Genomic DNA, 15,229 nt, shown 5'->3' on the forward strand with positions numbered 1-15,229 from the left:
AAAACAATAGATCAATAATGGATATAACGTCACATCCCCTTTTCTTGATCTATGTTCGATTATTTCTTGGGTCCATTTGTCCGACTATAACTATTGGTTTTGAAATGCGACCGCTTCTTGTTTTTGTGCCGTTATTGCGTATTTCATCCCTGATTGCTGATTGTTGTTGAGTGGCTGCAACTTGGACATTGTCAGAACGGTCTTCGCTACAGATGTCTTCTCGTTCATCCGTTCCGCATAGTCTGTCTCGATTGAAGGACGTCTCTGTTCCTTGGGCTGTTGACTGGTGGAGGATGTTCCGTACTGCTACTAGGTATGACAGGATCCCGGATGGTAGACTTTGATTTCGGGCTTATCATATCTTCTGGACCAATATCAGAAACCTGAGGACTTAGCGAAGACTATGTATTATTTGTTCTTCTGCCTGGTAAGGTGATTAGGTGGAAACGATTCCTTCGCAAGTTTCCGTTCGTTGTCTCAATTATATAAGACCTCGGTTCCTCTGCTTTTCTTATAATTGTCCCTTCTCTTCGCATATCAATTATCCATACCCTGTCTCCAGGTTGCAATTTGGGCAGTTCTTTCACTCCATGGTGACGGTCAAAATTTCGTTTTTGGGCTTGTTCCATCTCTCGTACAACTGCTTGCGGAGAGATATGTGGTCTCAAAGATATGTACGTCGTTGGGAGCCTGGTTCTTAACCGTCTGTTCATTAGTAGTTGAGCGGGACTGAATCCGTTTGTCATTGGAATGGATCTGTACGCTAGAAGTCCTTGTGATAGATCTTCTGATTTTTTTGAGAAGATTTTTCACGATATTCACCGCTGCTTCCGCAAATCCATTGCTTTGGGGGTACTTGGGGCTGCTTGTGATCGATTTGAATCCAAATGCTTTTGCATAATCAGCAAACTCCCTCGTCCTAGTGGCTGACAAATTTGTGCCGTTGTCACTTCGAACTATTTCCGGGATGCCATGCCGTGAGAAAACTTTAGTTATGTTGATGACGGTCTGGTAGTTTGGTTTTTCATCGGGGCTGCTTCAATAAATTTGGAATACTGATCAATGATTACCAAATAGTGCTTTCCAGCATGGTGCAACATATCCATAGAGATGGTATGCCATGGGCGTTCCGGCAAATTGGATAGTTTTAGTGGTTCGTGGCGATTAGTCGTCTCTTTGAGGCAACGTCATGGGATAGCAACTGCATACGGCGTCGCTTCTGGCTCTAATTGTATCTTTGTTTCACGCGCAACTCTGCCTAGTCCAGGATAATCTTCTTTAGGACGCATTTTCGATTCTCCTGCCAACTATACTTCATCAAGACGTTGAACTTTCCGCACGTTTTCGCTCGCGTTGAGACTTAATAGAGGCACTTGTAACCCATTTATGACGTAAATCTCGTCTTCCATGCTGATGTCACCGTTTGACAATTCGGCTGCCATTCGTCCTTCGCAACTTAGGATTGTTTTCCCCGGTCCAAATAGCCGTCGATCAGACTTCTGCAATGGCATATCTTGAAACTGTCTATTGTAAAGGGTTGCTGGAATGGCGGAGACGTCAGCACCGGTGTCTATCCTTAACAGTACTTCTCGATCGTTGACTCCGATGTTTACCATCCATCGTTCTTGACTAGTAGTGGCTTTTATCGCGCCCAGGAACATGTCGGCCTGGATGATTCTCAGGTCATCGACAGTATCTTCGGTTGTGATCTCCCGGTTGAAATTCACAGCTCTTACGAAACATACGCGCTCATAATGTCCCATTCTTCCGCAGTTCCGGCATTTAGCTCTGTTAGCTGGACATCGTTCCCGATTATACTGCTCGGAGTTTCCGCATTTCATGCATGCAGCGGGATCAAAAGAATCTATCGCACCATCGTTAAATTGATTGAACTGATATGGTCGATCACGTGGCTGCTTTTTCTTTCTGGAAGTCAACTTGTGTCGAGACCCGAGTTTGTCTATTGCTGCTGGAGTTCCGTTATCGGTAGTTCCGCTATGTAGAACTTTTGCTGTCTCCGAATCTCTTCGTTCTGGCGGGCGGTTGAAATGGCTTTCTCCAAAGTCAGGGTAACATATAATTGCATCTTTTCGGACAACGCTTTGTCCAGTATGCCCACGACAATCCTATCTCGTAAATGTTCGACCTGCAGTGCGCCGTATTCGCATTTTTCAATCTGTGCTCTGCATGCCGTTATAAATTCTTCCACTAGTTCTCCTTCGTGCTGGACCTTTGAGTTGAACGTGGCCCGCTCGTAAATGACATTTTTCCTTATGACGAAATGATCTTCATATTTCTGCATCACTACGGCATATTGCTTCTTCTCTGCGTCGTCTCGAAAAGAGAATGACAGGAAAATATCATCGGCTGTGTCACCCATCAAGTATATCAAGGCATTCACTTGTTCTTCTTCTGGTTTTGCACTTAGGCCAGAGGCATATCGAAAACGCTCAAACCGACGTCTCTATTTCGGCCAGTCATGTGGACACGTGAAGTTGAAAGGCGCTGGCGTGTCAACGTGAAAAGACGTCGAGACTTGAGGCGTTGCAGGTACGGCAGCGGCCGGCTTGCATGATTCTGATAGCAAGATGCCTAAGTAATAGGGCGCGTACGCGACTGGAAGGATACGGACCCAAAAAAACCGACTAGAAAAGACCGACTTCTGACACCATGTATTGTTACTTGATTGAGAACACGTAAATAATTCGTTTTAAAATAGTCTTTATTATCTACATGAAGGGTGAACTAGGAATGCGTAACTTTAGATTAAAAACATGACTATTTATACAACACTGCAAGGTTACTTTTTACTGATAAAACATTAGAGTAAAACAATAGATCAATAATAGACATAACGTCACACTATCGGAACCACATATGTATGCAAGTCCATTAGATATGAGGAAGTTACTCAAAATTTGCCTACAATATTTACCTATAAATAACTGACACATAAATTAAAATAAAAGTTTTAAAGAAGAAAGTTTCACGTGGGGAATATCTAAATATTTTTAGAATTTTTTAGTTCTTTCTCGAAAGAAGTCTCCTTATATATAAAGAAGGTTCTCTTTTGCAATGCCAAAACAGGCTTATGTCGATTCCAATGCACTCCAATCCGAGTTAAAATGTTGCAAAGTATCTGAACAACTCAAGCTTATTATTAAATCATTTACGGGTAACTCTTCCTCCGTCCGTAAAAAATATATGAAGCATGTATAATTTCTTTTACGCGTTTAGTGCTTGGATTACAACTGGATTTGATCCGTGTGTCGTAGTTGGCGTGCAATGGGGAAATCGTTTGAACATTTCGGACGATTTTGCTGGTACATATTATTTCCAACGTCCTTGTGATACATCGTTTATGAATTTCAAGAAATAATATTTGCCTTTTCTGAAGAGTTTACTCTGGGAGTCGGTACAATTATACGTAACGACGGTACGCAAAACTTCTTGGACTACGGCGTTGACATTTATGTGCACAGTGCATACATCGTACCAACACGAAATATCAGATCTTATTTTCTATCATTTGGTAGCATTTACAAAATAGTGTTCCAAAAGGTATCTTATTCTTCTAAAAGCAGAGCCGGATATAAGAAAAAATTCTTATAGGACATGTGTCCAGAGACGCCCCCTTTGACTTTAAAATTTATAGGACATTTTCCAGTGTCCTGTGCTTATTTCTGGCAATGTGTGAAGGTCACAAGTTCTATACAGGGTGATCTCGCTATTTGTGGTCAATTACCATAAATATTATTATTCTACTGAAATACGGTGGTTTTCGTCTTTTCGGTGTTGATAGAGTGATATCGAAAAAATTAGGTACGAACTTGATAAAAGCTAATGAAATTAAACACAACATGCTCATTGGTAGAACAATCTTTCTTTCTATCATACAGATGATACAGTCTCTTAAGAGGTCTGGGTACCTGTTTCGCTTTTAAGAAAGCCCTCCTCACCTTTTTTGAGCTTAGCCCCTTTGACCAAGGAAAATATCCCTGAAGGAAAAAGTTAGTTCTTTGACCCTTCATTAGTGGAAGCAGGAGCAGATGACAAAGGAGTCTCGGACGCTAGCTTCCACAATATAGAGGGCAATGGCACCCGCGTACGTCACAGCTGTAGCGGTATCGTTTGCCATAGAGGCGCTATCAGACATTATAGCAGACGATGCTTTTGGTGGATTATATCTGGCACCAAAGTCTGCTGGGAATTTTTTTGTAATAACGGACTAACGGTGGCTACTGAGGTTCGTCCTATCCGATCGCGACATAAATATACACAATATAATTACTTTATTCAAACAGCTGTAACCGTTGGTATTAAGATAAAAGATAAGACTACATTTTGTGACTTTAAACCTACTAAATAGGGTCAAATTAAGTCCAAACTAGCAGAGAACCCCAGGTAAGCCAAGGCTTAATTAACAATTTGTGCCCACTGGAATGATTGGGGTCGGGTTTTCAAAAGATAAAAGCAAGGTTTTAAAAGATGCCGAAACACAATGTTATATATGTGTTTTAGGGCCAAAATATTCCGTATTTTGGCTACAAGAGGTTGGAAACGAAATCACTGTCTCTTACTTTTTGAGCTTTAAAAGATCGTGAGTGATTTCTTTTCCCAACCTCTTGTAGCTATCATTTAATTCAAGAAGAAATTTAGAAAAAATTAACTGAAACACATTTTAGTTTTTTAATAGTGTTATCAATTTTAGCCTTAAAAAAAGATTAAAAAGCCGTTGAAATCCAATTTTTAACTCTAATACTCGTTACGCCTAGGCTAATTATAAGCAGACGATACGTATTTTTAAAGAGAGGCTCCAGACGCGATTTCCCAGATCTCCTTTCGAGACTTTGCAGCCACGCTATTGGTTGGAAAATAAAGCTCAAATTTCCTACGAGAGGTGGCACTGGCGTAATGATTTTGGTTAATAACCGTGACGTTCGCGGATCCCATTGCCCTCTACATTATGGAAGCTAGCGTCCGAGACTCCTTTGTCATCTGCTCCTGGTGGAAGGCATTCTACCCTGGGAAAAAAACTGCCCGGTCAGAAAGACCCTGAAGATGCTCGCCATTTTCAACGATTGTGGTAACATTCCTGATGTAAAGGTCTCTGAAATAGCACAAGGGTTTGTCGAGCTTGGATTGTGTGAGTCGATGACAGAGGTAATAAAGAGGTAAGACAGAGACTTTTATGTTAGGTTCGTTGAAAACGGCGAGTATCTTTAATTTAGCCGGACAGCCCTTTCCGGACTAGAATATCTTCCACAAATGAAGGGCTAACGGACGAACTTAGCGCCTCAGGAATAATTTCCCTGACTTCGGTCAAGCTAAAGTCAAAACACTGTTTTACTAATGAGCCGTTTTTTGTTTAACCTCATTATCAAATCAAATTCATACCTAACTGTTGGGTTATGAAGTCGACACATTTACTAAGTTCTAAGTTTATTTAAGTTACATTCAATACATGATAAGATAATATCTAGTCAGCCTCATCGGCTCACGCGTCGTAGTACTCTGCCCCGTTATTATGGCAGTGGGTTCTATTTATAGGTCGTTATCGGCATATGGGTTAAAGTTCACTATATTAGAATACATAGTTACATACTAGGAATAATGATCTATACTAGAATACATAGTTACATATTAGGAATACTTATCCCCCAACACTAACTTTCTCGATAGCACTCTTACAACTGTACCATAGAAGCTATTGGACACAAATAACGAGAATTTTTTATAATATGTAGTAAAATACCGATATCTTTGCAGACTGTTGTGAAGGGCTTGGAGCCTCCGTACAAAACTATGTGTCGCGACTACATCGATCTGCACAGTAAGATGGGAGATTTTCAAACCGTAAGCGCTGAGGTAAAAACAGGATTTTAAGTAATGTCACAAAATTAAAGATGCGTCTTCTATGCTGAAGTCTTCACAATTTTCAAAAACAATTAATATGAGTGGTTTTCAGTTTCTGAAAAATGTATACATTTTTATCCGTAAAAATAACACGAAGAATCAATATTTAGTAGGCATTTGGTGAAAGGTATAGTTAAACAAACATACGTAAAAAAACTGTTTTTAAATAAAATTCTCCCATAATATTATTTTACTTCTTTTTAATGCAATTTCAATAGAAAAGTAGGGAATCTTCCTAATGTCGATATTTAACAAAGCGTTGGACCTAAATTTTGTAGGCGAACATTTTTCACCGCTAGGTTTTTAGGGTCGTACATTTGTTTATGGCTTAGCCCTACACTGCTTATGACTGTGCCAAAGAAACCAAAAAAGCTTATGATTGTTAATAACCATGTTAAAATCATACTGGAGGTTGCCCTTTCGTTTAATATGCAGACGTGCGAACATTGTTACCTCGTTGAGCCTAATAATAATTAATATTTTTGTGAAGACTTGCTACTACCATTGTTTGTGGATGATTATCAATCGGACTTGTGGTTGTATTCCTTCGCCCATCCCTCTAATTAACGGTTACTTGGCGTGCAACTCAACTCAAAAAGGTATACACAAAATCTAAATTATAATACACTGCATCAAAAGATGACTTTATTCCTGGGACCCTATTCTCTAAGGTCCTTTTGGAGGAATTTAGATCCGAATCTTTTCATTCGGAGTCAATTTCTCCGAATGAAAATAAAACGTATTCTGTAAGCACCTTATCCTAATCATACGGTGATAACCTCTCCGAATCATTCGGCGGCCGTAAGAGACGGCCGAATCGGGCATTCGGAGTTTTTACCGCCTCTCTTCCCTCCATTAATCTTAGATTCGCGGAACTTTCGCCGGAGTTTTCTAGTATTTTTCCCCGTACCTTTTTGCTGGCACCTTGGCTGCGGTTCATATTTTTATTTAGTATGGCTGCTTTGTTTTTTCAACTCAAGCGATTTGAACATGGTAATCGCATTGCCCGTCGCGATTTACGAGTTCAAAGGGTTTTTCGAGACTTAAAATCAAGCGTGGGCAAAATTTTAGGTTAAAGCGGGAAATGGCTTTAGGCCTTGGCGGGCCTTGGGGAAATCTACAAGGTAGATCGACGGCTTTTTGGTAGATTTAAAGGTAAAAAAACGTCGTTGAATCTATCCTACATTTAAGGGATAATTTCGCGAGATCCAATTACTTAACAGAATTGTTCATTTTAATATTTTTTCTACCGGGGCTTGTAAGTTAGAGCCACCTATTTTTGACCAATTGCATCAATTATTGATAATTGCTAGATTAAATTTGGTTATTTCGTTTAGCATCTATTTAAATTATTAAATTTTGGTAGGTGTGTAACCATTGATAGAGGGCTAATGATCTACATTAATGAATTTATCATAATCTCACGAGATCCACACAATTGGATTTTAATTTGCGATTAGTTAACGTTGTTATTCTAGGTTCTCATTGCCTCATATTTAACCCTACTAAAACTTGCACTAAGTTTCATTAAAATTCGACGTATATTAACTGTTGTTTAGAAGCAATTTAAGAATAAATAATTTTTATCAAAAAAAAATAAATAAATAAATAAAAAAGGAAAAAAAGCACTTGTTTCTATCTTAAGAATAGAAATCGAAAAAGAGAAAATTTGCTTTGTATTGAATTGTAATTGAAGACCATTTCCCAAAATTTCCACTCCTTGGGAAAAACCAAAGTTTCCATCCCTTCAATTTGAAAGCGCGCCAAACAAAATTGTCCAATAAAGAAAAAGTGGGCGTCAAAAAGTACCACGTGGCTTAAGAGGAAGTGACGTCCATTTGGATTGAGAGAAAATTTTCGAAGTATCCGAATGACGATAAGGATTGGGGTTAGAGAATACGGTTTGTTCGGTCCACTCCGAATGAGCCCGATCCGAATCATAAGGATTCGGAGTGATCCGAATGATTTTGGTTGTCTGAGACTTATAGGCTCTAGAGTATTCATTCCTTTTAGTCAAAATTCCCTACGGTATTGTTATACAATTAAGGGAGCAAAATACCCTTTCTACTAACGATATTTTCAAAAGACATTGAAGGGACCCCAAAATTAAAGATTAAAAATTGAGGAGTGAAAAATGCAGTAAATAGTATTTAATAAAGAGGTTATGTGTATATAAATAGTATGACAAATATAAAACGTTGGAGAACTAAAATGAAACCTCATTTGAACACAATTCTATTTCAGCCTTATGTCGCTTAAAAATCAACTTACAGCTAAGACATAAGGAATGCATTCAGAGATGTCCTAAATCTTGCAGGTGATAAAAATTTGAATAATTTCAAAAAATTAGCTCTCAATAAAAAACAAGGATCCCGAGTGCAAAAAGAATTTGAGATTAATATCTATAACATCTCTACGACATTTGCATTATAAAGCTAATGTTTGTATTGTTTCACATTCGATTTTGCTTCCTTTCCGCACCCACGCCCTAAGCAAAAGACCTTTTTCAAAAGGCGTGAGCACACATGTCTTCTTAATATAGAGTTAATGAGCAACATCAGGTTTATGGATCGAAAGACGTTGGAAGGGGCTTCAAATTTACAAGTCTGGGTACCTAAGTCCTTTTGTTGATCCCCATGCCAGATATTCCGTCTTAAGAGAGCAAGGTGGTTAAACGCTACACTCTATTTTACCACTTGTTTTTCAAAAAGGATCTAAAAATCGAGGATGCCCATTTCCACACAATTTTCGAGAATAACAGCCCAATTGCGCACAATTTTCGAGAATCACAGCCCAATTCCGCAAAATTTGTATGGCCCATTTGAGCAAAGTTTTTGCATCGAAAGTTTAGTCCTCCCATTTTTAACGTAACTCATTTCCGAAAAGATTTAGGGTTTGGTTTGGTTAGGTTCTGTTTTGTTTAGTTTGGGTAGGGTTTGGCTCGGTTAGGGTTAGGCTAGGTTATGTAAGGCTATGCTATAATAGAGGATTGATATTAAAATTGTGATATAGAAAAATGTATTGATAGACGTAAGCTTAGAAACAAGTGTGTTTTTGTTAAAAAAAGTAAAAGTAAAAGATGCATTCTTTAATTCCATTTTTAACAAGTTGGGAAAACCAAAATATTACCTCTCCGAGTCAAGAGGTCTACTACTACAAACTTATTTACCTAGATATGGAATTATTTCACTTTTTTGAAGTAAAAATTTACGAAATATTGAAGCAGTATTCCAAACAAAGCGAACAGTAAAGTAGACGACATTTTACATCCAATAAGGATAAATCTTGGACACATGGAAATCAGTCAATGGGGAAAAGAACAGGAAATGAAGTCTACGCTTCAGCTGTTTACCCTATATTATGATAGCTACATTCAAACTGGTTTCCAGTGTAAACACTATCGTCTCGTCTCACCTCAACAATATTCTTAGTTTGCCAACATGAATGTTAACGTTAAATAACACCAAAGCTAAATTGTACCTAGACGCACTAATAGTTAATGCGCACCATAAAGAGAATAATAAGTCAGTAGCTACTACCCGTTTACCATTAGCCCTTTAACTAATCTAATTGCCACCATGATCTTTTCCTCTATTATAAAATCTTAACCTGATTATTTAAGAGTGTATTAAACTTTCGGCTCACTCTGAACCGTTAATGTCTCTTCATTTCAGACACGAAAATCAAAGCCAAAAGTTTACTTCACCTCAGGCCTCAATTATTTACAATTTGTTTCACTAAGCCTATTGCGGATAATACTTGTTATACCCGCCGGAGTCAAGGTCTTAGATTTCTTCATGAAGTCACTAAACCAAGGATTATTCTATATACAGATGTAGTATAGCTTAAGTAATATATAAACAGCCATTCCAAATAACAATATTAAAACAAATCTTTGGAATATCAAAATGAAACAGAGCTTTAAAGCTACAAAAGTACTAAATGCATCATAATTACGAAAAATACTTCCACATATTCACTTTATATTATGGAAAAAGGGAATATTAAGGTTCTGTATGATTTCTTAACACATCAACACAAGGCTAACTGCTAACGCGACGCACTAGTGTAACAATGGACGGACACACACAGACAAAAACATAAGCTGCTTTTTAACTCTTTCCGTATTAATTTTGAGTTGAGAAACAAGATTATCTTAAATATTAAAATAAATATAATTAATATTAAATATTTTCTTCGTCAGTTGTTTGCCTTATTGAGCGTTACATCGTTTTGATAAAGAACAATTAAACATTCTTGAGAGACTTGACTAATATTGGCGTTTGAAATGAAGCATACGCCGGTTGCTTCGCCTTATTCAAATAGGTAGTATATAAAGGATTCGAATCGCAGCTGTAGATAAGAACATCGCAATTGCGTGAACCTTGGAGGAAGACCCCTCCATTGGAAGGCTAGACGTTTCTCGTAACCCTAGCCGATCGCCGCGTATGTCTTAACCTTAAGGATGATGGTGGTGTTAGAAGCCAGGTATACAGACTGGTGTCCATGTGGGATGGACAAAAACAAAGACCAGAAGATGGTGGTGTTAGAAGCCAGGTGTACAGACTGGTGTCCATGTGGGATGGACAAAAACAAAGACCAGAAGATGGTGGTGTTAGAAGCCAGGTGTACAGACTGGTGTCCATGTGGGATGGACAAAAACAAAGACCAGAAGATGGTGGTATTAGAAGCCAGGTGTACAGACTGGTGTCCATGTGGGATGGACAAAAACAAAGACCAGAAGATGGTGGTGTTAGAAGCCAGGTTTACAGACTGGTGTCCATGTGGAATGGACAAAGAATAGAAGATGGTGGTGGTGTTTAGAAGCCAGTAAGTACAGACTGGTGTCCATGTGGAATGGGCGAAAGACTTGAAGATGGTGATGTTTAGAGGCCAGTAAGTTCAGACTGGTGTCCATGTGGGGTGGACAAATGAACAGAGTTGTTAGACAGGCAATGGAGTAATAGCCTGTAAGTCGAATACAATTTCCGGGACTGTAAATGCGGTCTGGAAATTGAATACACGTTTGCTCCGATTTGCAAACTGCGAACGCGGTCACGTGGGTGTAACAACAGACAGACACACAGACAGACAGACACGTCGAAATTAGAACCTCTCCGTGACATACGTCACTCGGAGAGGTAAAAACTGAATTAAAAATCTATCGTTAAATGGCATTGAATATTAAGATTATAAAACTTCACATTATGGCTATATTTTGTCCAATGGGCCAGCACCGTTAAGGTTCAGAGTTTTAAAATGTAATCAACAAGAAAATGAAAAGGTTTTATTTGCATTTGTGCGGAAATGAGTTATGAAAAATTGTGCAAAAAGGTTTTTTAAATATACAGTGTGGAAGAGATCAGAGCAACACCTACCTTTGTGGAAAACCCCCAAAACCCCTGACGGACTTCTTCACTGCAGTACATTTTCGAGCTCGTATACAGGGTGTGATATGTGTCATTGTATGCAAATGAGAACGTGCAACAATTATCATAGTGAATATCGTTTAATGATACGTACTTTGAAACGTTAAAGACCTACGATTAAGCTTAGGAACTAAGGCATCACACTACAAATTAAAGGGCTGTTTGGTAAACCCATCAGCGTAAATATTCGATGTGCCTACCGTCGTGGTGTAGGCACTCTTCAAGACGATTGTCCATGCCTTGTATTACGTTTTCTAGCATTTGAGGAGTGATTCGTTCAATTGCGCTTCGAATTCTGGCCGTCAAGTCGTCTACATTTAAAGGTTCTGTTGCAAACACCTTCCCCTTAACATATCCCCATAAGAAGAAATCAAGTGGGGTTAGGTCAGGGGATCTTGCTGGCCACGGAATTGGTCCACCTCTACCGATCCAACGGTTTGGAAAGTGCTCAGTTAGCCATTGGCGAACATTGACCGCCCAATGTGGTGGCGCACCATCGTGCTGGAACCACAGGTCCCGCATCACTGCTAATGGTAATGCGTCTATCGCAACACTAAACTCGTGGCTTTGGCCTACTTAGATAAGGAATCCATACGAGGTTACGAAGGTCAAAATTTTCAGCGGCACTGAGAATTCGGCACATTATTCAATCAAACGTACGCTAAGAATTTTGCTAATGAAAGTCATTTATATTCCACCGTCACTCCACGTGATTTAAAATAGTTTCGGATGTTTCAATATTATACAATTTCCTTACATCAAACTTGAACTGTTAATTGTTCGAGTAGTTTAAACTTGGTTTAAATATTGATGATTTTAGGGCAAAGGTTGCAATTGTATCCAACATAAAAATTGGTCGTTGCTTTTTACATTTTTCATAAAATTCAAATAATATTTCAAGGCAGTGAAAGGCTAAGTTGGAACAAATAATTGGCCCTAACTATGTAGAGATTAAAATGGGCTTTTTAATGCCCTTTATAATAACAGTTATAAAACATTTTTTAAAGGAAATCGAAAGCCTTAAAAAGAGACGTTCAATGGTCTTCTCGTCTGCTCGACCTATTGTGGGAAAAATCTCTTATTATAAGGCTTACACAACCTATTGACAGTGACTAAGTCGGTTAATATCAGCTGGCTGTATAATTTTGAGAATAATCAAAATTTTTGCCAACTCTGGCAATAAGTTGTCTTGTGGACTCGGGCCTGGGTAGATGTAATAGATGACGTTCTATTTCAAATCAAAAACATAACCGTTTAAAACATTCCTCTCTGCAGAACCTACGAAACTATGCTCGATATGTATGAAGAACTTCGAGGCCACATCATCATAATGTTCACCCATAGACCACGGATACGAGTAGGTTCCATTTTACAATATTTTTTTGATAATATTCTAAAAGACCTAATAAAGACTTCGTTGTTTCTTTTTGCAGACGCTGGATTTCTTTAGCTATGTTGGCGGCTTCCTAGGTATATGGTTAGGCCTTTCTGTACCAAAATTATTGGACATAATCATGGACACGCTTCATTTCCTGATCCTTAGAATAAAGTTAGAGTGTATTTCTAATAATTGACTTATCTATACTTCTCAGAGTGATAAAACAAAACCTAGTTAAAAAGTAGTGGCGTTCTTGTGTAGATATAGAGACTTATGACGCTTCATCTTATCTTCTCATATATTCCATTGTACTAAAAAGCAGGAAGCTGCCATAACTGTATAGCAAATAACGCTGTTAACAAACCGTTAGATTCTCAAATTAGTATGGATTTTTTACTACTGTAAAATATTAAAAAATCTGTATTCGACTTTGGAATACTGTATATTATATTACCTAAACCATCATCGATTATCACAATTTGACGTTTTTACCCTGTTATGATGTACAAATGCACCTACCCATCCTCAACTACTATGTCACGGAGAAAGCTCAGTTATTATAATTCCCAGATAAGTTAACTAATTTACACGCTGAATACCAAGTTTTCCGAGGGTTAGGATAGTGAGATCAGCAGACTTCAGATCAGGACTGATGACCATAAATTTGGTTTTCTGTTCATTTAGTTGTAAGTTACTAAATTTTGAAAGTCAATTTCAATGGAAGTAGGTAATTCAGTTATTAATGGCGACGAATTCAGGAGGGCGTTGTCATCCGCATACTCGTGAGATCTGCATGAAACCAGAGTATGTCGCTTGTGTCTACGTTGAAGAGCAATGGCCCAAGGACGCTACCTCGAGGTACCTTACGTGAGACCTCCAGCCCCGAGGATGCTATAGTCCTCCGGGACTAACTCTTTGGCTTCTTTTTTTGTCAGGTATGATTTAAGCCAGTCATGGTTAGTACCTCTGGTTCCATAGAGTTCTGGGAGCTTTAAGAGTATTGTATGATTTACGGTATCAAATGCTTTAGACAGGTCAGCTAACACAAGCCCCTATATTCAGCATATCAATTACGTTTCTATCAAGTCAATTGCGCACGAGGGGGTAGACACTTAGGATCTCGGTGTACACCTGAGTTCAAAAGAGTTCAGCTTTGACAGTGCATTGAGTTCAAAGCCTTCGGAACTCAGAGTTCAGCTTTGACAGTACATTGAGTTCAAGACATATTGTACACCTGAGTTCTCAAGTGTCTACCCCCTCGATTGCGCATGTAATAGTTGAGTGCTTCAGTAGTACTGCGCCGAATCCCAATCAACCGAACCCAATCTCATTCGACCGAAAAACCCGCACCTTGGCGGATTAAGATTCGGTCCAATAGGATTATCCCATTGCACCGAAAAACCCACACTTCGTATTTTTCCCCATTCAATTTAAATACATAACATTAAATTAACTTAAACTATTTAAGGCCTACATAAAATGAACACTAGATCCATACATTCTCTAAATTATTATTTGAAAATTAAGGATTTCAAGAACAAAATAGTAATAAATCAGCAAAATAAGGCATAATAAAACCAATTGCTAATATTGATTTTTTATGTTATATTCATCATGAAAATACTTTTAAGCCAGCCGTTTTAATAAACTTAAAGTGTATAACTGCTCCAATGAGGAAGAGACGTTCTCCTAACCAAACCTAACCTAACAGAATTTTTTTTTGGAAAAGGCATATTATTAAAAAAGTCAATAAAGATACACATCAATATTTTGGAAAAGGTGTAACATTGTTAAGTTATTTTTAAAATATTACTAACCTAACTTAACCAAATAGTGGCGTTTTATATTATAATCATCATGAAAATACTTTAAGCCAGCCGTTTTAATATACTTGAAGTGTATAACCACTCCAAAGAGGAAGAGACGTCTCCTAACCAAATCTAACCTAACAGTTATGTTTTGGAAAAGGCATATTTTGGATAAGGCATTAAGGTGGGGTGGCGTAGCGGTTAGCGCTTTCGCCTCGCAGCAAGAGGATCCCGGGTTCGATCCCGGACTGTGGCACCGGGTGAAAACCTGGGAACAAATCCTTCTGCGTAGAGTTTGCAAGTTCTCTCCCCGCTTGTTAAAAGGAGATTTCCTCCGCGGTCTAACCCGGTTTCTCCTTTCCATCAAAACTTGCAGAGGTTAACGGTAATAGCAAAAACGGATTTATGGGATAAGAACGTCGGAGTTAGCGAATTCACTCCCCATCCTCGCATACTTTATTGAGAAACTTCGTTTGCTTATATTTTGACTCCACCCACAAATTCTGTATTCTAGAGATAGAATTTGTGGGTGGAGTCAAAATATAAGCAGACGAAGTTTCTCAATAAAGTATGGGAGGATGGTACTAGAGGCTAAAGCTACGATCCGACGTTCTTATCCCATAAATCCGTTTTTGGTAATAGTTAGTATAGGGCGCTGTAGGATAGCTGTGGCATAGGGGCTAGCCACCACCCCTCTA

At 38.5% G+C, this 15,229-nt stretch overlaps 1 protein-coding gene across 3 annotated transcripts; it reads left to right on the plus strand.

The window, feature by feature from the left end:
- The first annotated feature begins 2,055 nt into the window (after positions 1–2,055).
- LOC149682621 (uncharacterized) lies at positions 2,056–13,814 on the plus strand. Of its 3 annotated transcripts, XR_016365447.1 has the most exons (7): positions 2,056–3,323; positions 3,398–3,561; positions 5,770–5,868; positions 6,407–6,515; positions 12,621–12,702; positions 12,779–13,409; positions 13,482–13,557. XR_016365447.1 is itself a non-coding variant. In XM_089834261.1 (6 exons), the coding sequence occupies exons 1-5, from the start codon at positions 3,212–3,214 to the stop codon at positions 12,674–12,676; spliced, it is 540 nt and encodes a 179-aa protein (XP_089690387.1). In that variant the 5' UTR covers positions 2,056–3,211; the 3' UTR covers positions 12,677–12,702; positions 12,779–13,814. The 3 variants fall into 3 exon arrangements, 2 of the variants coding, with proteins under 2 accessions (XP_089690387.1, XP_089690386.1); XM_089834261.1 differs by having other exon boundaries at positions 12,779–13,814; XM_089834260.1 differs by lacking the exons at positions 12,621–12,702; positions 12,779–13,409; positions 13,482–13,557 and adding an exon at positions 8,161–8,917.
- Positions 13,815–15,229: the final 1,415 nt, after the last annotated feature.

The sequence above is a fragment of the Phalangium opilio genome, unplaced genomic scaffold (assembly GCF_054372755.1).
Source record: "Phalangium opilio isolate 3A_F unplaced genomic scaffold, DU_Popi_V2 ptg000038l_1, whole genome shotgun sequence".
Classification (NCBI taxonomy): Eukaryota; Metazoa; Arthropoda; class Arachnida; order Opiliones; family Phalangiidae; genus Phalangium; species Phalangium opilio.